General features: G+C 47.0%; 4 protein-coding genes across 4 annotated transcripts; 2 read left to right on the forward strand and 2 right to left on the reverse strand.

Moving 5' to 3' along the window:
* The first annotated feature begins 58 nt into the window (after positions 1–58).
* Positions 59–1,050, forward strand: LOC108121593 (multiple coagulation factor deficiency protein 2 homolog). Its single transcript, XM_017235810.3, has 4 exons — positions 59–313; positions 368–455; positions 512–653; positions 715–1,050. Exons 1-4 carry the CDS (start codon positions 156–158, stop codon positions 840–842), a joined length of 516 nt encoding a protein of 171 aa, XP_017091299.2. The 5' UTR covers positions 59–155; the 3' UTR covers positions 843–1,050.
* Positions 1,002–2,405, reverse strand: LOC108121591 (uncharacterized). The gene is made up of 2 exons (XM_017235808.3): positions 1,433–2,405; positions 1,002–1,375 (listed from the first exon to the last, which is right to left on the reverse strand). The coding sequence occupies exons 1-2, from the start codon at positions 2,038–2,040 to the stop codon at positions 1,258–1,260; spliced, it is 726 nt and encodes a 241-aa protein (XP_017091297.2). The 5' UTR covers positions 2,041–2,405; the 3' UTR covers positions 1,002–1,257.
* Positions 2,406–2,491: 86 nt separating this feature from the next.
* Syn (synapsin) lies at positions 2,492–20,764 on the reverse strand. Its single transcript, XM_017235807.3, is given in 10 exon segments — positions 2,492–4,554; positions 5,593–6,976; positions 7,044–7,211; positions 8,520–8,616; positions 8,923–9,140; positions 18,512–18,616; positions 18,686–18,829; positions 19,824–19,895; positions 19,963–20,126; positions 20,517–20,764. Coding segments are annotated over 10 exon segments (2,925 nt in total). The 5' UTR covers positions 20,731–20,764; the 3' UTR covers positions 2,492–4,195.
* Timp (Tissue inhibitor of metalloproteases) lies at positions 10,977–18,958 on the forward strand. The gene is made up of 5 exons (XM_017235809.3): positions 10,977–11,175; positions 17,437–17,615; positions 17,691–17,776; positions 17,839–18,057; positions 18,115–18,958. Exons 2-5 carry the CDS (start codon positions 17,483–17,485, stop codon positions 18,307–18,309), a joined length of 633 nt encoding a protein of 210 aa, XP_017091298.2. The 5' UTR covers positions 10,977–11,175; positions 17,437–17,482; the 3' UTR covers positions 18,310–18,958.
* Positions 20,765–21,808: the final 1,044 nt, after the last annotated feature.

Genomic DNA, 21,808 nt, shown 5'->3' on the forward strand with positions numbered 1-21,808 from the left:
TGAATTCTGACAGTCGTGGCGGGGGAATCCGGCGCCTGCGCCTGGGGGAACCGCTTTGACAGCTCGGTGACAGTTGTGGCTAACACACACACGCTCGCACACCCCCAAACAAGTCACGAACTCTACTCCTCAGCCAAAAACAAATTTTCTATCCGATGTACAAAATGTGCAATCTGTCCAACCTACTCAACTTCATCATCTGCGTGGCGAGTTTTAGCCAAAACTTCGAGGGCACTTTGGCCGTGAAGAGGGGACCGCACCACCCTAGGGGGGAGACGAGGAGGGTGGACCAACATCTTACCCACGAAGAGCAGTAAGTACAGGGGGTAGTATATACAAAACAATTTTAAAATCCTACTACCTTCAGTCGCATCGATGACGACCTGCGGGACATGGGCGTGCAGGCGAATCTGGAGGACATGACCGAGGAGGAGAAAATCTTCTACATGTTCAAGGTAAGTAGCTGAAGTAGTAATATCTGAATAAATTAATATCTTATTTTATTATACAGGCCCACGACAATGATAACAACAATGCCTTGGACGGCCTGGAGATGATTCAGTCCGCCATGCATCACAACTACGATTACTTCAAGAACACCGAAAGGGACGAGTATCTGCAGAACGCCACAGATGAGCTGGAGCACTTCATAGGTATGAAGCAAGGAATTCCAATCAGAAGATTACACTAACTTGATGTATTTCTGGTTTTCAGAGGCCATCGACAAGTTTCTGCTGATTGCCGACGACAATAACGACGGTCTGCTGCACTATCCCGAGTTCGTGAAGGCCATCACTGGCGGCAAGGAGCAGGTCAGTGTGGACAGGAATATCCTGCGCTAATCCCACCTAGGATCAGTACCAGCACGTTGATCACCCTAAAGACGCAGTAGACACAATATTAGAGTAGCGTAGATAAATATTAGCAAATAATCTGATTTCCAGCTGAACCATTGAGACTGTACACACCACGAGCAGAATAAAACTATCATTAGGCTGCAATTTGTTTGTACTACAATCTAATTTAATATACATTTAATAGATACATAAATAGTAGTTTTACTCAAGGAAGGCTCCCTTGATGGAATATCTGAAAGTACAACGTGGGAAATGAGATCATTGCAAACTTTTAGGCGAAACAGTCAAATGAACTTCACTTTGGAAAAGTATTTGATCTGAATTCTCCAAAAAGCGCAATGGATGGATTATACTTTTAGAGACTCCATCAAGAAGGGTCTAGATATAAAACTTAGGAATTTCAAAGCAGCCCGTCGCAAGTCTCCGTGGTGTTGCAGGCCACTCCCCGGAAGCCATCGTAGGCGGCTTTCTCCATTAGAACAATCAGGTCATTGTACCGTGGTTTTTCCAGAGGAGCCCTGGGAAGATGGGTTGTATAAAGCACTAGATGGTTTGATTTTCTGTCTAAACCTTACCCTTCGAACACCTCAATGGCTCCTAGAAGAGCACGTCCTGCCTTGGCATATTCGTAGGCCGCCGTGGGGCACGCGCAGCTCGCCGCATAGAGACACTCGTCCCGACCCGCTCCCTGGGCGGCCAGGAACCCTGTTATCATGTAATCATCTCCAGAGTGCAGCCCAAGACCAAAGTCGCTGTCACTGCGTCCAGTGGAGCCGCGGCCGTAGCCATATCCATAGCCACTCCAGTGTCCAGCGCCCAGCATTCCGGCAGAGAAGATCAGGACCTTGAGCAGAACTATGATGAGTAGATTGGTGAGGTTGAGACTTAGAACCTGGCTATTTCCAGCCGACCGGTGGATCAGCTCCTTGGCGACCTGTATAACGACGTGCCCGGCAGGGCTCCCGAACATACTCTGGGCGTTCCGTAACCAGGAAAATGGCTTCTCCAGATAGGTTACCGCTCCTTGGGGATATCCTTCCGTGTCGTTCGTCATACTTTCGATGCCCGCGTTGCCCTCCACGTCGTATGTCTGCAGCTGGTAGCTGGCTGCCTGCGAAAGGCCTACGAGGCAGAGGAAGCACGTCCCGAGGAAGATTAGATAATTCCAGCACGGCTGTGACATGGTTTACGGTCCGTGGTAAAGGTGTCGTGACTGAAGACTAGTTCGGTGCTGCGATAGGGGCCCGTCTTTTATGTCTGTCGCCGAGGGTTCCGCCTTGGCAGGTAGAGATTCGCTTTCCGCGAGCGAGAGTGTTTTTCCTGGTGTCATTAGCCTGAAATTGGCAGCCGGCGTTTTTCCGGCCGAAGGATTAGAGCAGGCTAACTTGGCTAATGTCAATGCTAACTCTATTCCGCAGGTAAACGCACGCGAAATTGTGCGTGGAAGAGTGGATTGAGGCAATTGAGTGGCTCTTGAATCATTCGTCAGCTCATTTGTTGATACTTTGGGTTTCATCGGAATAAGCAAGAGTGCACCCACTCACACATATGTGGTTGCCGATTTATGGCTGGGAAGGGGAAGGGCGAGGGCCCACCATCTGAATCAATTACGGACAACATATAAATACATACAACTTTACTTTACTTTCACAATAATACGAGTATTTATTTCGGTATTTATTTTGTAACAGATTAGAAGTCGTGTGTAAGTTATACGCTTTATGCTTGAGTATTTCGTTTGAATTTCAATTTACGAGTATTTTTTCAGCACTTTGATGCATGATATCGTTATGGGGTGTAAACTGTTCTTCGTCGAGATATATGGTATGTGGGGTGATGCCTGTATATATTTGTGTACTTTTCGTTCTAACTTGTCGCTATAAGTGTATATGTTTATAAAACATTGCGTGAATATGTGCCGGTTGGTTCAAATGATGATGATACGTTGACGAAAGTACTTGTAGCCAAAGAGATTCCTTACAATTACAATATTTCATATATATATATATTTGTATATAGACGATAGGATGACAAAGTGACTAACCGAAAACAGAATGTTTTGCGTATAGTAGTTGTAAAATTGTCTTTAAGTAAAACTCTACTAAAATCGAGGGAGTAATAGTACAAATTAACAATTATCCTTAAAATCCTCATGCCGTTATTGGATAAAATCGAAGAGGAATACAACCCAGAGGAAATGATCTCGTGTCTAATAACGTTCAATAAATTGGCTATTGCTCTAAATAATGCTCTCACATGTGCGTAACAGAACGAACATTTTGCTAAATAATATCTTCAGTTATTCAATGTGACTTCGTTGTTGTCGCTCGCAACAATTATAAATATTTGTTTATGCAATTATCTAACTTTCCGCTCCAGCTCTTCTGTACCGACTAAGCCGTCCTATAGAGACCCCGAAGGGTCTTCGAATATGTTTGGTTCGTTATGGTTCTTCCTAGACTAACATTGCTTGTCATAATGCCCGGTACTGCCTTCTCCTCTCCATGTCCTCATCCATATAATATATATCTTCCTGCCGCATATCTGCCGCAAACATTAACGCTAATACGTAATAATAATCATAATATTTGTGGTAAACATTTAATTTGTGTGAGTAGCTGTGTTCTGTGTTGGGTATGTAACATTTGCTCATAGTAATTTCCAAATACATTAATATCGCATATATATTAGTGTTAAACGCTTGCTTCTTTAAACTTTTGCTTATATTGTCTTTTATTTTATAGTTTTAGGATTTCATACGTGTCTCATGTTGGTATATAACAGATTCATTAATAGTTCGATTTATTAAAAGTTCTTCTCATAAAAATGAATACTTTACGTCAACGTTCAATTGGTTTAATATATGCTGCTATATAATATCAATATCTGTCTCAATAATATATTTAATATATATATATACCTTCGTTCAAAATGTTCAAGAGTGGTAATTAAATAGTCCTCTTTCTTAATTCATTCTTCATTTTCTGTCATGCTGCAAAACCAGTCAAGTCATTTCGCACATGGCTCTACACAAATAGGGGCTGTTGCATTATTGTTGTGGCATTGGTGGTTATAATTATATGTTAGTAGTGTACAGTACTACAGTGTGTCCTAAATAGCATCTTCTGCTTTCGCTTCTCGTGAGTGGCAACTGAAGTTGCAAGAATGAGTATAGTCTGAGTTTAGATAGATACATAGATAGATGAATACATAGATAGTAACGTAAGGTTGATGCTTCAAATGAGTGAGTCCCATGAAACCAGGAAACTTCAGAGGCAGAAAACAGATAGATTCTCGCGAATGTTTATAGTTCAATGTGTGTGTTGGGTCTGATGGTTCTACTTCAAGTCCAGCTCGTCGTCCTCCTCCTTGTTGTGGCTGCTCCAGCGCTTGCTGTTCGAACCCATGCTGCTCACACTGCCCGAGTCGCTGAAATCGCTGAATGCCGCATTCTGGATGCCGTCGTAGATCTTGTAACTGCCCGACCCGTTGCCGGATCCGCCCACTCCGCTGGAGCTCATGCTCATGCTCTTGGCGGCCCCGAAGCGGTCGCTCTTGTAGTTCGAGGGCGGTCCCCCGAAGATCATGTCAGCGTCCGAAAGCGATCCAGCTGCCCGGGTGTACTTGCCGTTTCCGTAGGAGATCGGGGTGGTCTTGGTGTCGCCGAAGATGACGTCGAGATCGGACTGCTTGGAGGCTGAAAAAGCGAATGGGTTCGATCTTTAGTATCTCTATTATTTAGAAAATTATGAAGGGTGCACATCAATTTGGCGTGGGTGCGATTAGGAGCACTTGTTGTTAGCACTACGTAGGCCAATGGAGTTTTTATGAAAGAGACGGCTGAAAGAGGTCCCTTGACACCAATTTCTGATTGAAACTTTATAACACTTTCCTATAGGTGGGTTCCTCTTTCAACCGTTTAAGTGTCTATTTTAATATTGCGACTGGAGTGATGAGGAATGAGCAAAATGAGCGTTACCAAAAACAGGCTTTCTCCATGAGTGGATGATAATGGATAATTTTGAAATGCTAGGATCGGAGAGCTGTTCGATAGGGGTTTTCCGAGGCTCGTATTTTGATAACTCTGCATTTTATTCCGGGTTACGCTTACACACACACAGACTAGAAATTAAAGGGTTGCACTTATATGACTAACGAATTTTGTTGATCTAAAAGCTGTTGTTACTCTTGTGGTGTGAATGTACTATGTAGGGTATCATGGGGTATCATTCGTTTTCCTTTGGTTATCGTTGCGTGCCCAGAAGCCAGAACTAAACTCAGGTGGCGGTGCACTCTAGCGAGTGTGTACTGTAGCTGTAGCTGTACTGAACTGTCTGTACTGTCTGTTGGGTGGAGTGTGTGCAGGCAAGCGATTGGTTGGTTTTTTCAAGGAGACTTACAAACACTCGAGCGGCTGACTTGTCGTATACGTAATATTTGGCTTACTCTTTGAGCTTGGCTTGAGTTGGAAAAGGAAAACGTTATTGGCTAGGGAACTAATTTGGCTAACGCGGCTTTTTGACACGGCTGCCTACTTGGCTAGGTTGGCTAGGTTGCTAGGCTAAAATCGATCTTCTTACACTCGTATAAGTACGTATTAATGGGGTGTAGCTGATTAGTACGATATATGAGATTAAATGGCATGATATATATATATTTGGTAGATGGAGGTGGAGCGCTCAGGTCTTTCGGAGCGTCAGGCTGACGAGGAGGACGCCGACGGCTAAATAATTACCATTGCTCTCGGAGCGGGAGTACGAGGGCCGTGTGTACGACGGCAGGTCGCTGGGGTTGTTGTATCCTGCGCCCTGGGAGGCTATGGAGTTCGAGTCGTACCCGGAGGTGTCTCCGGGCAGGGCTCCAGTCGTGGTCACTGCTGCCGGGGCGCTGTAAACGCTGGCCGATCGCATTCCGATGGCCGACCGCCAGTCGTTGGTGGTCACCGATGTGGTGATGGTTCCAATGGCCGGAGCAGTCTCTCCCACTGATCCTGGTCCGGTTCCCGATCCCACGCCGCTATTGCTGATGTTGGTTATGGCTGTCACCCCGTTGGCCTCTGTGATCGTTGGGGCGCCTGTGTTGGTGGTGTCCATCCTGGTGATGGTTTCCACCGAGGTGTTGCTCCCGTAGTTGCCGTAGCTGGTCTTGTCCTTGCTCAGGGAGCTGCTGAAGCTGTTCCTGTAGCCACCGCTATGGGTAGGAGGCGGCGGCGGAGGTCCTGTCGGGGGTGGCGGTGACTTCATCGCATTACCGTTCCGATTGACTCTCGACGAGATAGACGAGGATGACATCGATGAGGATGACGAGGTGGTGGTGTTGATGCTGGCCGCACTCTGCGACTTGTGCGGGTCCTTGTCGAACGGGTTGACCCTCTCCTGGGGTTCAAAGTTGGTCACTGGCTGGTAGCCGGCTCTGTCCGTATCCGTGTTTTTTAAACCGCTATCCGAAACGCTGCTGCCCGGCGGAGCCTCTCCGGGCACGGCAGGTGGTTCTTCGCTGGGACGGGTCGGCTGGGTAGATATTACCCCCTCGCCCGCACCTGCGCCTGTCTTGCTGGCGAACGAGAACTGCTTACCGAGGAAGGAGCCACTAAATCCCCCAGTCCCCGGTCCGGCGCTTCCGGGTACACTGCCCGGGCCGCTGCTCGTCTCGCTCGCCGTCCTGCCGCGCTTCTTGTTAGCGATTTCCTACATGTCCCCGAATATGCCTGCGAAGGTCTTCCTCAGGTTCTTCATGGTGTCCTCGGCATCCTCTACGACCGAGGTCTGGCTCTGGGGCGGCCTCTGGCCCACCCGCGAGGCCGAGGAGATGCTCGAGGCCTGCGAGGTCTGAGAGTCGCGGCGCACACCGCCCACAGTGCTGGGGCCCGAGGAGGAAGGCTCCTCCGGCAGTTCCGAGATGCTGCTGCGGCTGCTAAGCCGTCCGATGGAGCCCACGGCTGGGGAGGTGCGCTCGGGAATCGGCGGCGGGCCGCCCATGGGTGCCGGGCGAGGGCCGGCCGGAAGAGGCGGAGTGGGGGCAATGCTCTCGTCAGTGGGGCTCTCGGCGCGCGAAGACACCGAAGAGCGGGAGGGCAGCTTGCCGGGTCCGGTCTGAGCCATGCTGGGACGGCAAACGTTCTGAAAAGTGTATGAAGGACATATATAGATCTTGAAGGTCTTATGGGTTGCTCGAATCCCTGCTTACCTGCATCCGTCCCGAGACCAAGTCAGCGATCTGGCGGCGATCCTCCTCCTGGGTGTCACCGATCAGGGCGAAGGTGCTGTCGCAGGCGCTGATGATGTACTCGCGCCCATCCTTGGCCACCACCACGGACAGGCCGCATACTTCCATGCCGCCAAAGAGCTCCGATATCTGAAAAATTTCCCGGATGGCGGCGATTAGAACTGCGATTGAGTCATGACCCCAAAATGTGTTTTTGATTCAAGCGCATTCCCAAGGCGGCAGAGGGCTGAGGGGAGGAGTCTGATTCGCAATCAAACATTTCTGTGTGGGCTTCCGCCAGTCGCAGTGCCGGTTTTAATTACACAGTTTGTTTTGATTAAAGCTCAAGCTAACGCTAACGCTAATGCCGATGTTGATATGGAGGCTGATTCGGACTTGCCTAGAAAAGCGCTGACGTCGTCGACGTTGAAGTCCCACCCACTTACGTGTGCACTGAGACAAAGTCTGATTGAGTTATGCAATGATTTACTTTAATCAGGAAGAGGTTTCTACAACCAAAGAAGCTAAGGTGGACGGTGAAGGAAGGTGAACTGGACTAGTTGCCATTAAGAATGAAACACACATTTCTAAGACATTTCTTGCTCTGCAGTGTTCAGGAAAACTGCTGCCACCTTATCGAATAAATGAGAAATATTTGCGCCAGTAAATCAACAATTAATTAATGCACATATGCCACAACCTCCAACGCGGGGTGAGTCAGTCGCGACTCGAAGGAACCCCAGCTGACGGAATGCCACTACTGATGGAGTTCCCATGTATCGGAAAAGGCCTTCCCATCATCAGGCCATTATGAGGCGGCTGCCTGAAATTGTTTCCTACGCCAACTGCCGTTCTAGCCAACTTATTGGCGGCCAAATCCGATTGACTATTTAACTGTACTTGCCGTTTAGCCGAATTTGCATATTCATGAGCTCTAATTAAAGCAAAGCCGACGCTGGAGGGCAGCCGTCTCGATTGACGTCAGTGGAGTATTATGAATGCCGTAGCCTGGCCTATGTCTGGGCCTGAGCTGGAGCCTGGGCCTTTGCCTTTGTCGCCCCTGCGGCAGAAATCAAAATTGTGCACCCAAAATGCCGCACGTAATTTAAAGCGATTTTCCTTAGCAATATTGATTGGCCAAATTTGATAAATGTGAACCGAGTTGGGCTAAGAAAGGCAGCTCTGGTCTCCATGCTGGGGCTTTAAGTTTCAGGCCTTAACGGTAATGTGTGCTCTGGATTTTGGGGCAGGAATTCCCTTGGTTTCATGGGTAAAGACAAATCACTAGCTACATTAAACCAATCTAAAAAGCTTCACAATGAATTAGTTTTATTTATAAGCGAGTTTTCATTGTCTCTTTTTGCATAAAACAGTCGCCACGGGCGGCTTATTAATTGAAATCGGTTCCCCTTTGATTTAGTGGCCCGGAATCCAGAGTCCAGGCTTGAGAAGACTTACCTCATCCACCCAGCTTTTGTACTTCTCGGTTAAGGTGATTTGCTCCAGCATGGCGGAGCCCTGATTGGTCTTCCAATTGCCGGTGATGGATTTGCGCCTGTTGAAAAGCAAAGCAGAGCAGAGCGGAGGGCAATAAATTAAGCCGCTAAAAGAGCGTAGATAATGGGGATCCACCGCGGAAGGTGGAGGGCAGTGGTAGGCAGATCTTTGAACCCGTTGCAATTCGGTTGGCAAACAATGAACCCGCCGCCGAGCCAGAATAATTGCCAATTGAAAGCCAAGCGGCGGCTTTTGTCTGCTGACAGTTGCAGTCGAGGGCTCAAGGTCGGAGACGCCACCACTCCACTCGGCCATCCGCATTGTGGCCAATACAGGGCCGTCTGCGGTCGGTGCGGTCACTTACATGAATGCCTTGTAGTTGTTGCCAATCTTCTGGATGTGCACGCTGAACTTGGCGTCGATGTAGGGCTCAATTGTGCAGTAGCAGTGGGAATCGTTGCCGGCGCCGCTCACCAGCCCAGCGGCGTCTTGCAGGGCGCTCTGGTTCTCCAGTCGGGCGGTGGCCACTCCGCCGTGGCAGTGTCCAGCCTTCAGAACGCTAGGGAACTTGGTGAACTGGAACTGAAACAGAACAGAATGAATATTTTTACTTTTTGGCTTTTGAGGGAAAACTTAGCAATAGGATAGGGATAGCACAAAATTAAGGTTTTCTGACCCTTTTTTATTTCCTAAGATTGGGAAGTGAAAAGCTGGCCCTCCGATAGCCTTGGATTCTATAAATTATTGTGTTGCCGATGAGGGCACTCGAGAAGCACTTTTAGCTTTTTCCCTCATCATATTTGCTGCAAAAATCACGGGCATCGCTTATTAATCCGTTGGATAAATGCCAAATTCTGTTTCCTCTGTTGTGATTGCTCGAGTTCCGATTAGGAACCTGACCGTGGAAATGCTGAATGATTTCCCAGAATCACTGATTAGTCAGGCTATGTGTGCCTATTTAAAATTCCTTTCCGTATGCAAATTCTTATTAAATAAGTGAGGCCCAGCCCGCCTCCAAACATGTGATTGTCAATAATTAATAATTCTTAGGCATTGCTCATGGCATTATATTTAAACATTGTAAACCGATAGCAGATCACCCTTGTTAATCATCCCGGCCGAGGCCCATTTAAACAGCTGATAAATCATTAGTAAACACATGGGCTTAATTTGGCTCATGAATAAAAATAAAAAATATGAAATAAAAGCTCGGAGAATGAAAATCCACAACAAACTATGACGCAGCTGAAAGAATTGTCGCAAGTGCCGCGACGAGTGAGGAGCAGTCGAGAAAGTGTTTCTCAATGAATGGATCGGCGATGGATGTGGGTACTATACTATATAGTCTATATGTGCAGATATGCGATCATTATCGTCGACGTCACACCCCCACTAGGCGGGAGTTCTTGGAAGATGCTACGTTTTCCGCCCGAGTGGCGGTCGTCTGATTCGACCTCCCACCGCCACTCTCCACTCTTCGGAAATGTGTATCTTCTCGATACATGGTTATATCAGCGGCCCTAAAATATGCACTGTGACGCATCCGCAACGCCCTCAAGGGGGACCAGTGTTGCGGGGGGGTGACTTGCTTGAGTGGCCATATCAGTGTACACTGAAGGAAAACTTCCACGAAAATGAGCTAGTCAAATATTACATTAATTTACAAGTTTACAAGAGAAGGCATAAATACACTAAACGGTGAATATTTTAATATTAAAGGGTTATCTTAGATCCCATATTCGATCACATGAAGGGGAGTACCAACTACCAAGTTGAAATATTTTCCCCAAGTGCATCCACGGTGCGGTGGCGTTAGCTGGTCGGTATGCAGATTATGGCAACGTGCTGTAGGTGGAGCATGAACTATGAAGCATGAAGCATGACCAGAGCAGCACCAGCAGCAGTTGCAGCACGTGTGTGCGCCACATGGCCAGAGATAGGAAGTGGAAGTGGATCGCCATAGCCACTAACAAATGAATAGGTACATAGTACGTATATGAATAGCCGGGTTATTAGTTGATTTGCGGCCTGACAGATGCGCTATTTTCTGTGCGGTTTCGTGTGGCGATGCAACGCTGCCTCTCTGCGATCTCCTCTGCTGCGGCGCCAAGTACCCGGTGGATGTGGATTCGTATGGCTGGCTATGCTGGCTATATCCCATATTTATTCCACAGCCCGAGAGCATAAACAAGACCCCTGCACGCAATTAATAAAGCTGCCAAGGTAAAATAATGCAATCTACTCGATAGCTAGCTGCACTGAGAGCTTTCCACTCGAGAGCTGGAGAATTTACTCAAAGATTTGGGGGCCCGAGACGCTCTGACGATCGGGAGAACGGGCCTGCTTTCCCGAGCCGAACGACTTGAGTGAGTTTGGGAGGCGATTCGGCTTCGTTTAAGAAAACCGACGGATCGCTCGACTTGGCGATTCAGTGCAGAACGGCACGCGAAGATACAAAAGTCGCCACGGACGGAGGAAACGCGCGGCCCCGGGCTGAAAAGTATATGTGAGATCCAGTGCGAGTGCCTTGCGATTTGCCAGTGAAAATACATTCCTGAAGATTTCCGCGATTCCACTGTTTGCGGAACACCGATTTCGGGTTCAAGTGTTAACCAAGGTAAAATAGCCCCCCGAACCCACATGGAATGCAAAGTTGGGATTTGCATTTGGAACTCAAAAGCCTCAGAAAGGCATGCAAAACGCGCGTTTTTCGGGCTATTTAAATCGCGCGGCGCTGACACGGCGACACAGTTTTCCATCCACGGCACGCACACAGCTGCACTCCCGTCTATTTATTTGCGTTTATTTATAATTTGTTTTTATTTTTTATCTGTCCTCCGCGCCGCTGCCCAGCTCAGTTCGCCTTAATAGTTTTTAATGTCGCCAATTTGTAAACAAACTGCAGCCATTAAAAATATACACGCTGTGTGTTTGTTGTGCAATGTCGTCCGATCGGCTATACACCTCCTCCTATACACCGATCTAAATAAAAGTCGGCTGGATGTCAAGGAAAGCGCTGGTTTTTCCACATCACGTATACGTCATGTGTGTTTTGTGTTTTGGCATTGGCCATTTGATGTCTAAAAATATGCTGGGGCCATCAAAAAATTCGGGTCCGGCCACAAACAAGCCATAAAGTTTATAGGAAGATCTCCTCCCCTGGGGGCGAACGGGGTGAAAATGCACTTCAAGTGCTTTTCCATTTTCCCACATGTCGGTGCCATTGTCTTTTCTCCTGACACGGACATGGACATGGACACGACACCGACGTCGCCCCACTGCTCATAATCATTTTTCCTTCATTTGACTTTGGCTTATTGGCTTTGTTGTGGATTGGCAGATCTTAAACGTGCTTCCAGGCACTTGCCGCATTTTGCATTTTGACTTTACTTTATTAGCAATTGGCGTTTGCCTTTTTTAAATTCCACCGGGAACTGACCCGAAAGAAATCTGTTTGAGTAACCCATTTTGCATCGTGACAGGCAGATAATGAGGAGCTATTGTTGATTTTCCCAACCTTATTTTGTTGTGTTGCCAGGTTGGGTCTACCCGGCTTCGATCACCATATGGCGCCTCCGAAACCACCTCAACCGCAACAGCAGGCAGACTCTGGCCAGCCGGTTGTGTAAAAAGGCAACCCGGTTACCTACTCAGCCTATTTCAGCCATTCCGAGAATGTAATGCTCCACTATGACTTCGCCAATCGATTCACATTTCGAATAATATTGTCAAGCCAGTCGACTGTTCCCTGGCACATCGTTCAATTCGCCTTATTTGTCGCGGCTTTAAAGATATGAGCTCCAAAAAAGTCTGGCAGACTCTTGCCATATTCGGGTGCCGGTACAGATCCAGAGATTGTTTATTCGTTCACACTTGCCTGGCTTTTGCCGACACACCCACCACACACTGCCCGCTTTCGGCCACTTTTGGCTTATCCTCCCGAAACACTCATGTTCGCCATTAATAACGTCGCTGGGCAAATATTGCAATTAAATATTATTGTACAATTAAGAAGAAATGCACGAGCCGCGACAAAGAGCTTGGCGTTCCCTCCATTAATAATTCTGCCCCCACTCCTGAGGTTGTTGCGTAAATTTCACAAGTCAGCCGGCAATTTATCGGCGATGATTTTGGCCTTTTGAGTCCCGGAGTCTGTCAGACGACTTTGGCGGTGTGAGGCCGTCTTGTCCCTTCATTAATTTCTCCTAACCAGACCCGCCAAGGTTTCAAATTCTGAAGGCACACACAAATCACAAATCAGCCTGCTCGTCGAAAAGTCGGCTTTAATATTTAATTGAGCTGTCAGCCGGTTTGACTTATTGATTTTTATGCTAATGCAGCAATTTGATAATGAAACGTGAGCCCACACTGGAGTCCATTGTGCTCGGGGTCGGGTTTGGACTGCATTCGTTATGAGTCGCAATTATTATTTGCTGCATAAAGGCAAACACACAAATGTTTACTTTGCGGACTTTTATGCCCTCAAGCACTTGAAAAAAAAGGCTTCATTTTGTGGATTTTGGCAACAGAAACAGTTTATATTATTTTACGAATAATTCGCACAATATGGCCTATAAGTTCTAAGAAAACTGTGAATCATATATTTATATAGACTTGTATAGCATGATTTCAAACTTTGTTTAGTTGGATTTCTTTAAGTGCCATCCTTGGTTTCTGCTCATTAAAAATTTATATTTTTATGACCTGCCAATGCAATCTGAGACCCCCATATAGGAATTTGTTTACCCTCTCGAAACATTAGCCTTTTTAATTGAGTCCTGAATGACGTTTTTGTTTATTTTCTTGCAAGACTTGTGTCAAAAATCGGAACTGTGACTGTTTCGCTTTTTGATTTTGCTCCAAAGAGAAACCACCGAGATGACGAATTTGGGCAGAAACTGTTTCGGTATTTGGCAGATTCTGTTTGTTTTTCAGCCGAGGACGAAGACCCCTTCGCCTGAGACGACCCTGACTGCACTGAGGAGAGACTTATTTTGGGCGCAATGATGCCATCGTACGTACTGTGCGACTGCCATCGACGGCTGGCATACTTGTGCATGAATTAATGATGCATAAAAGGCAATAAACATTCCGGGCATAGTTGGGCCCGGGCCGGGTCTGGGTTTCGACACACCTGAGTGGAGCTGTCATCTCGTGGCGACTCAATTAGCAGCCACCAGCTTCTAGACTTCCACCAGCTTCTTATCAGCTCAGATCTCGGATTGCGAAGCACTCTCGGGTGTAAGGTGTCGTCTAGTGCCGTGTAAGGGCCAATAGATGGATCTTATCTCTGGTACCGGGGCACCTCGGACATTTTAAATCTTTGTCCGGTCAGAGATCAAGCGGCATTAATCAAAATAGTCAGCGCCGGCCTCCTTTGTTCCCCTGATGGTGGCTCTGTATGGACCTGTGACTCCCCATAGATCGTGACTTTGATATTTCCCCTTTAATTTTGCTTCATTGTTGCAAGACCTGTGCCTGTGCCGACAAAGTCAGCGGATGCCGCCGGCCAAAGAAAGTTGGCCAGCATCGTTATGAAAATTGGCGAAAATGCAGTGCCTGCACAGGGTACCTTTCCCAGCTGCCGGGCAGACTAGACAGTTTGTTTGTTGTTTGTTATCGGAGACTCTACTGATAGGTTGTGCAAAAAGTGACATCATCTCGTTGTAATATCGGTCGCCAGTTCGAAAATTCCAATGCAAAACTGCGCAGTTTAGGTTCCCCAGCGAGCCCCCATCCCGACTGTTTAGAAAGTCAATCAGCAAACTAAAGCAAACAATATCAGAAACGAAGTGCCACAAAGCACAATATCGAAAAGTAAATGACCGCTAAAAACCATAAAGCACTCGAAAATGCTTTACATATTTTGAGTTTCAGCGATTACTAGTGGAATTTTAGATATTTTCTCAAGACACTTTTGCAAGTTGTCTTATCTCAGCGAAATCAGATAAGAGATGACCTAAAAATCCTTTCTGATGATATCATAAATCACTAAGTAGACAATTGCTAGCTCGGCTCACTGGAAACTGATCCCCAGAAAAGCGATCCAAGCCGACTGGAAATGGCTTTAGGGCTCTGTTGAAGGCGCAAAATATCAAACCTCGTAAATTGGAGAGTGCGCCGATCCGAGAGCTATAAATACGGTTTTATGGCGATGCATTCGCCCTATTGTTGAGCTGAAGTGGGACTTCACATATTACCCCACATTAGGCCGATATTAATGGCCCGATTAAGTGCTCGTAAACCAAAACCAAACTCATTGCTTCTAGCGGGTAGCTGGCTGTGGCCATTTCCAGATTTGCTACTCGCTTTGGGAAAACTCTGAAAAAACAGTAACCAAAATCGCGTTAATTATGCGGCTTTGCCAAAAGCCCAAGAATCCCCAGCTCATCCGCTCTGGCCGCTTTTCAACTGCGGGCTTTGTGGCCTTTTTTGATGTCTGACCCTAGGAAGTCCCTTTCAATTCACCTGGGTAATCTCTCTCTTTTCGGCTTGGTCTGTCCGGCTTTCTGCTTTTCAGCCCAAAGTGTTAATCATAAAATTTGCATCGTTTTAAATTGTTGATGCTCTTGGAAGCGATTTAAATTTCACGGAGCAGTAGCCGCGTTTCAGGCCCACAAATTGTAAGCGGCGGACATTGTCACTGGAATTGGAATGCAAGGGTATAGCTTAAATTTGTTTATTTGGGGTATTCACTTTTATTGCATTATTTGCTTACTTGACTAGTCTTGTAAGCACTCAGATCCTATGTCAGAAGTTCTGACTCAGAAGGTGCAGTCACTAGTCTATATTTTTACATGACACATGTGATATCTTTCGTCTATAGAGTATACCACATTCTATCAGGGCTCGTAACAGCCTTTTTTAACAAACTTAAGTGGCCGAAGGGCTAAGTGGAAATCAATGCTAATTGAACTCGAGTCTCGAGCCGATATTTGACTTAATATCTTTCGAAATTGTTTACTTGTTGATGCGACTGGTGGTGGCCCGCATAATTGGCTGAAAAATGAAACCGAGCGACTGATCAGCCAGTGAGTGGCCCAGTGTCAAATGTCAGCATCGATGACATGATGATGACGACACACATGGAGGCCCAAGAGCCGGGGAGGAGGACTGGCAACTGTGTCAATTGGCCGAGGCGTGAAGTGACGTCAAATGCCGCACGAACGGCACTCTGCCACTGGCCGCCGTGTGCCATAATATATAACAAATAATTGACATGTGTTAAGCTTGTCAACAAACACGGGGAGCGAGCTCCCCCGAAAAAGTCGCTCCGGCCGGCTCTAAACTATGCCTTGATATATGGCCACGCTAATTGTGCATTCAGCCACGGGTGCATATATCTAAATGGATATACGAATAGGCCCTGACGGGGGACTGTGCACCAGGCAACAGGCACCAGCCACCAGGCCAGGCACCGTGCACCGAATCGTGCGAATTTTCATCGCCTCTGAAACGCTTTTCTTGCTCTCGAGTTGATTTATCTGCGAAACGCCGATGACGTTTTCGATCTGTGTGCCACTTTTTGTTGCCTAGCTTGTTTGTTTGTTGTTTCTTTAGTTTTTTTTTCTGTGCCGGTGCTAGTTGTTGTCGGCCTGTTTGTTAAACAAATCCGAGCCGTTAATTGCCGGGCAAAGTGTCACAGCCGTCAGGAAAAGAAAAGCCGTGCAAACATGAAGGGAGCTTTCCTTCAGCGCCGCACAAATTCTCATGACATTACGACACCAACACTGTGCTTGGGTGTCTATATTTGTCTTCACTGAGGGGAAATGTGCTCCAAAAGCCTGCTATTGAGTCTGGTCCACGATAGAGGCTAATTACCCGCCATTACCGAATTTCTCGCAGTGTGTGCTCCAGTTTATCCCATTAGTCAGCGCGCCTGCTCGTCTGGCCGCCACTTGGGCTGCCACTTAATAAATAGTTTGATGCATTACTCCTGCTTGCTTGCTGCATTCAATCAATAGCCCTGCCCCTGCTTCCCCATCAGCACATGCAGTCTTGCCCCCACAACCCACGCCTCTGTGTGCGTATGCTTCTATAGTGGCTTTTCCGCAAAATGCTTTTAATTCAATTTTATTTCGATTTAATTGCCACATTGCTGCCGGGTTGCTGGCGAGCCGACGGAGCGGGAACTGGGACTCTCAGGGGGAGGATGGACGGATAGATAGCCGTAGACGTACAAGTATATGTATATGGACTCGGGCCGCCTATCTGCGCCGATCAGTTCGATGAGCCAGTGCAGTTCGAAGCTGATTGCCGGCCCCGGCCGGGCCACGCTCCATATTATACAATATTTCTGCGTTAAAATATAGCAACGTGTGTGGGGGTACGGCGGCCGTTCTGTAATGGATTTCGATTTCGATTTGTGCGCGTCTCAAGTTTTTCTATGAATTTCCCCCATAAACAATTTTCAATTGAAGCGCTCCGGCAATTGAACTACTTTTCTAGATTTATGCATTCCAAATTGACTGCCGAATGGGAAAACATTTCGTTGAAGGCGCAGAAAAGTCCTCAATTTATGGCACAAGAAAGAGTGCGATAATGACGAGCCCGACTTGGGTATGCGTGTTTGTGACAGCAGGCGGGATTAATTGCCGTCACACAGGGCGTATGTGTAATATATTAAATGCATAATGGAGCAGAGGATTGATGGCTGGATTGAAGGAAGGCTGCTGTCTGACGGCTCCTGCCTGCCTGCCTTCTGCTGTCCTCCACTGATAACCCGCTGCGGGAATGACATAAGTACGACAGAGATAATTAAACTTTCAGTGACCTTCAGTCCGCCGTGATAGCCCATTATACGAGTTTTCCCATTAAATCATTGTCGTTGCCGTAAAAAAAGTAATCTCACTTTCCCGCGCATCCTCTCTTACTTCAGTGACTCCAGAAAGGCCATTTTATCTGCTCCTACAGAGAGCACAGCCATGGATTTTAGAAAGCATTTGGGTTTATGGACGCTCGTCCTGGCCACCATCCTGGCTCTGTACGGGCGCCCGGCTGACGCCTGCTCCTGCATGCCCTCCCACCCACAAACGCACTTCTGCCAGGCAGACTACGGTGAGTAATACTGGGTTATGAGGTTCAGACTCCGGGGAATCCAATAAATAAATCGCTGCCATATTTCGCCAACAGTTGTGCAACTGCGAGTTCTGCGCAAATCAAACACCATCGAACCGGGCAAGACCACATACAAAGTACACATCAAGAGGACCTACAAGGTGAGCTGGAATTTCTTTTAAATTCTTTAGAGATTTCTTTTAACGAGCTATGATTATTAAAGGCGACTCCTGAGGCCCGGCGAATGCTGCGAGATGGCCGACTGGCCACGCCCCGGGATGACGGCATGTGCGGCATAAGCCTGGACATCGGCAGGGTGTATATAGTGGCGGGACGCATGCCGGCCCTGAACGTGTGCCACTACTACAAGGAGTACACCAAGATGACCATCACGGAGCGCCACGGCTTCAGCGGTGGCTACGCCAAGAGCTGTAGTTGCGAGGTAGGCTTTCAACTTTGATGATATCGTAAGAAAATCCTTAATATTCAACCCTTTCAGGCCAAGCCCTGCTTCAAAAACAACTGCCTGAACCGCCGCCACTACGCGGACTCGTGCCAATGGTCGCCCTTCGGAAGGTGCGAGACGAACTACAGTGCCTGCATGCCCCACGTGGTGCAGACCGCGAACGGTAGCATCTCCCGCTGCCGCTGGCGGCGCACGCAGCTCTACAGAAAGTGCATGAGCGAGCCGTAAACGGAGGGTCGTGTCGGGGATACTCCCCCGAATCCCTCCCTCCCTTGTTATATGCTATCGTTTCTCTATCTGTATCTAGAGCTTTAATACGTACGTTATGCTAATGTGTTATTTATTAATTGATGCTTTTTGACGAAAATGTAACCGGCTCGAGCAGCTACTTAATTAGTGCCTAGACCTTAATTCTTAACGTGGAGCTTACCAGATCCCGTGGATTGGGGAAGAAGGTCTGCTCGATCAGTGGAAAGCCGTCGCGTCCCAGGCGGCGTTGCAGCTGCAACAGGTGCGAGAATACCCAGGGTTTGTCCTTAACAAGAGAAGAGAAGAAATATATATATGAGAAACATCTGCAAGTTGGGATGGATCGGAGCCTTACCTGGAACTGGTAGATTGAGTGCAGCGAGTTGATGCTGGGCACTCCGCCGTACTTCAGGCCCAGGATTGTGGAGCGGAAGTCGCTGGATCCATCGCGCGGAGGCTGGCGAATCAACACAAAGTCCGGCCGGAAGGAGCGCGCCACCTGTATTGTGCGTTGAGAAGAAGAAATGTTAAGGACGAAAGGGTTCTCTAGATTTAAGAATGCTTAACTCTCGCAAAGCATTTTCATGTAGTTTTTTAGTGCGAAAATATACGATTTCTAAAAAGAGTACTTGGGTTTGAACTTTGGGGGGGTTTTAAGATTAAATATTATTAAAAATCTTAATAAATCAAGCCAGCTACTTTGCAGTAGCTGGTAAGCTACTTTGCAGTTACTCTAAAACTGTAAGCTGCCTCCTATAAGTATGCTACGGTTCTTCAACATGCGATCTTAATATATTCTTGTACAATGTATGGCTTTATTAAGCTTTCTCTCATTAGATGTTTTATATACGACTAGTTTTCTGCCATTATTTAATATATTTATGCATTAGATATGACAGAACATAATACTCTTATCTCTCATAAAAATTTAAAGTCATTACCTTGACAGAAACAAGTGTGTCATATTTAGCTTTCTGTCGAGCTATAAAATTTGTTTTATTTTTGCTGAGCTACAAGTGTCCTTTACAGCCACTGACACACGAAACTGCAACAGCAGCCCCGTAAATTGAACAAACGACTGGAAATAAACAAGTGGAAATAGAGCGGCGGAGTGTCAGAGTGTCCGACTCAGAGCTACGTACATACTGAATATAGAATACGGGGCACGGACAAATGGCAGCTCTTAAGAGTTCCCAGGACATTGGATTGTTCCTCGCCTTGGCCAGTCACTCCCAATGCCTCTATTACGCTTTAGAGTGCTTCGGTATAATAAAAGCCGGACAGATACTTGGGTCGGAACTACGACCAATGGCACTAATTAAAGGCAAACACAGAGACACTTGGAAATAAATTCAGAAAGATTCAACTTTGTTTGGAAAAGGGATCTACCGATGAATATAGGTTGTTGTGCTGAGACACAAAAAAATCCTTTTAAAGAAATACTTAAGCCACACAAAACTGAATAATTTTTCTGAGTGCATTATATAACTCACCCGGGTTCCACTGCGATAGGCCGCCATGGTGACAACCGGTCCGGTGTCGGCGCTGGACACCACCGTAATGTCCTGCAGAGGGACCAGTAATTAGCCCGATTATTGTCTGTGCAGGATCCTTGCAATGGCCGCTACTCACCCTGAACTCGGCCTGCTCCACGCGGATGTCGAAGTCACCGTGCAGCCGGCGGCCGCGGAAGTACTTGGACCAGTCCGTGTTCTGGTCATCCAGAACGAGGAGCGTAAAGTACTTGTCCTTGTTGAAGGTCGGCGCCCGTTGGGTGGCGCTCTGCACCGCAGCTCCTGTTGTGGAACAGATTAGGGGATACATTGCAGACCACGTCCGAAAAACAAAAGGTCCCTACACTCAGAAAATCAAGTCACAGCCGACTACTTAACATTAAAGAAATATTTTAGATTTTCCTTAGAAAAACTCTGCCTTGTTACTCAAAACTTAAAATCTTATAGCTACTAAGTCATAATAAATCCTGAAAGAAAATTCCATTTTCAATTAAATTATTAATTTATGGAACAAAAATAGAGTATTTTCTGATAATGTTCTCTGAAAGGAATCGATTTTAGTTGGAAAACTACAATCTACTGAAAATTACTCTGGTTTATGAAGATCTTATGCGACATGTCTGGATGACTTTGTTTCTCTGAGTGTAGGGCGCGGTGTGACTGAAGCCGTACCTAAGATGGAAGCTCCCTGATCCCGGGCGGCGCCTGTCAGGCTCTGCACCCGCTGGAGCAGGCTTTCCCTGGACTTGGCCGGGCTGGTTGGCGCACTCACGCCCCGCGGTGGCCCGGGGGCGGCGGTGGTGGGCGGAGCCTTGCCGGCGCCAAAGCTCAGCGAGAGCTCCGGAGCGGCGCCGGCTGGCTGGCCCGGTGCCGGCGGAGGCGGCATGTTTGGCGGACCGCTTCCGCCACCACCACCGCCAACGGACGGCGGCTTGGTCGGCTGATCCTGGATGGGTCGGGCCGCCGGCGGCAGGCTATTGGGGTCGACATCGTCGACCTCGGAAGACAAGTCTCCCGAGCTGAATCTGTTAGTGGTTCGGTGGTGTTGTGAGATTGTCGGTGCATAGTGATTGAGGGGAAGGTGGGGGAAAAACCGGGGATGGATTCGCCGGAGAAAGAGAGACAGAGAGAGAGAGAGAGAAATAGACGGAGAACATATGAAATTTCAAATTAGTTTCGTTCAACTGGGCCCCCTTCTTCCAGGGGGCACTTCCATTTTTAAGGTCTTTACCTTCTCTTCAGGAAATTAACATTGGAAGTGAAGCTTGATTTGAACGATGAGAAATTCAGGGTGCTGCTTTTTGGTTCCTTTTAAAAAGAGTACAGAAAACACCAATAGAGTTGATATTCTTGTCGATATCTTTTTGGTAATTAGAGAGTATTTAGAGTGCTTTGAATTTAGGGCATTCACTGGTTTCTGGTTGTTTATAGTTGATAGTTAATGGTGCACATTGACATTGAACATTAAGGCATACAGTAAAAGCATCGCAAAACTTATAGGTAAATAAATATACGAGTAACCTAATTGAGTTGAGTCTCAGCACTCGGCCACGGGGCGTATGCTTGATACAGTCACTTCGAATGGGAATTTTCACAGTGAAAGATGGTAAAAATCGTAAAAAACACTACACTCCGCGATGGGGTGTAGTGTGCTGAAGTCGGAGGAAAGCTCATTTCAAATTTCATATGTCGGCTGGTTGAAAGGATTAGTACATTTCACATTTAGCGGATTACAGAACTCTTCACTTACTGAACTGCCTGAACTGGAGTAGAGGTGGAAAATGCATTTGCTGATAGGGAAATATGGTGAGTGTGTGTTTGAAAACGGAAGGACGGAAGGAGTCAAGTTACGTGAAACTGAAATTCCATTAGGAGTTGCAATTAAGGTGAAAATAAACTCAAACTGAAACTAAATTAAATTAAGGAAAGCACACGAGCAGAGCGTTAAACGGAATGGCGGTGAA

The sequence above is a fragment of the Drosophila bipectinata genome, chromosome 3R (assembly GCF_030179905.1).
Source record: "Drosophila bipectinata strain 14024-0381.07 chromosome 3R, DbipHiC1v2, whole genome shotgun sequence".
NCBI classification, from domain to species: Eukaryota; Metazoa; Arthropoda; class Insecta; order Diptera; family Drosophilidae; genus Drosophila; species Drosophila bipectinata.

What these genes read in the sequence shown, in the direction of transcription:
- LOC108121591 (XM_017235808.3), bottom strand. Translation starts at nt 2,040, where the DNA reads ATGTCACAGCCGTGCTGGAATTATCTAATCTTCCTCGGGACGTGCTTC. An exon ending in GCCATTGAGGTGTTCGAAGG is followed by an intron (nt 1,376 to 1,432) that starts GTAAGGTTTAGA and finishes CCATCTTCCCAG; the next exon opens with GGCTCCTCTGGAAAAACCAC.
- Timp (XM_017235809.3), top strand. Translation starts at nt 17,483, where the DNA reads ATGGATTTTAGAAAGCATTTGGGTTTATGGACGCTCGTCCTGGCCACC. An exon ending in CTTCTGCCAGGCAGACTACG is followed by an intron (nt 17,616 to 17,690) that starts GTGAGTAATACT and finishes TTTCGCCAACAG; the next exon opens with TTGTGCAACTGCGAGTTCTG. An exon ending in CCAAGAGCTGTAGTTGCGAG is followed by an intron (nt 18,058 to 18,114) that starts GTAGGCTTTCAA and finishes CAACCCTTTCAG; the next exon opens with GCCAAGCCCTGCTTCAAAAA.
- LOC108121593 (XM_017235810.3), top strand. Translation starts at nt 156, where the DNA reads ATGTACAAAATGTGCAATCTGTCCAACCTACTCAACTTCATCATCTGC. An exon ending in CATCTTACCCACGAAGAGCA is followed by an intron (nt 314 to 367) that starts GTAAGTACAGGG and finishes TACTACCTTCAG; the next exon opens with TCGCATCGATGACGACCTGC. An exon ending in TGAGCTGGAGCACTTCATAG is followed by an intron (nt 654 to 714) that starts GTATGAAGCAAG and finishes TCTGGTTTTCAG; the next exon opens with AGGCCATCGACAAGTTTCTG.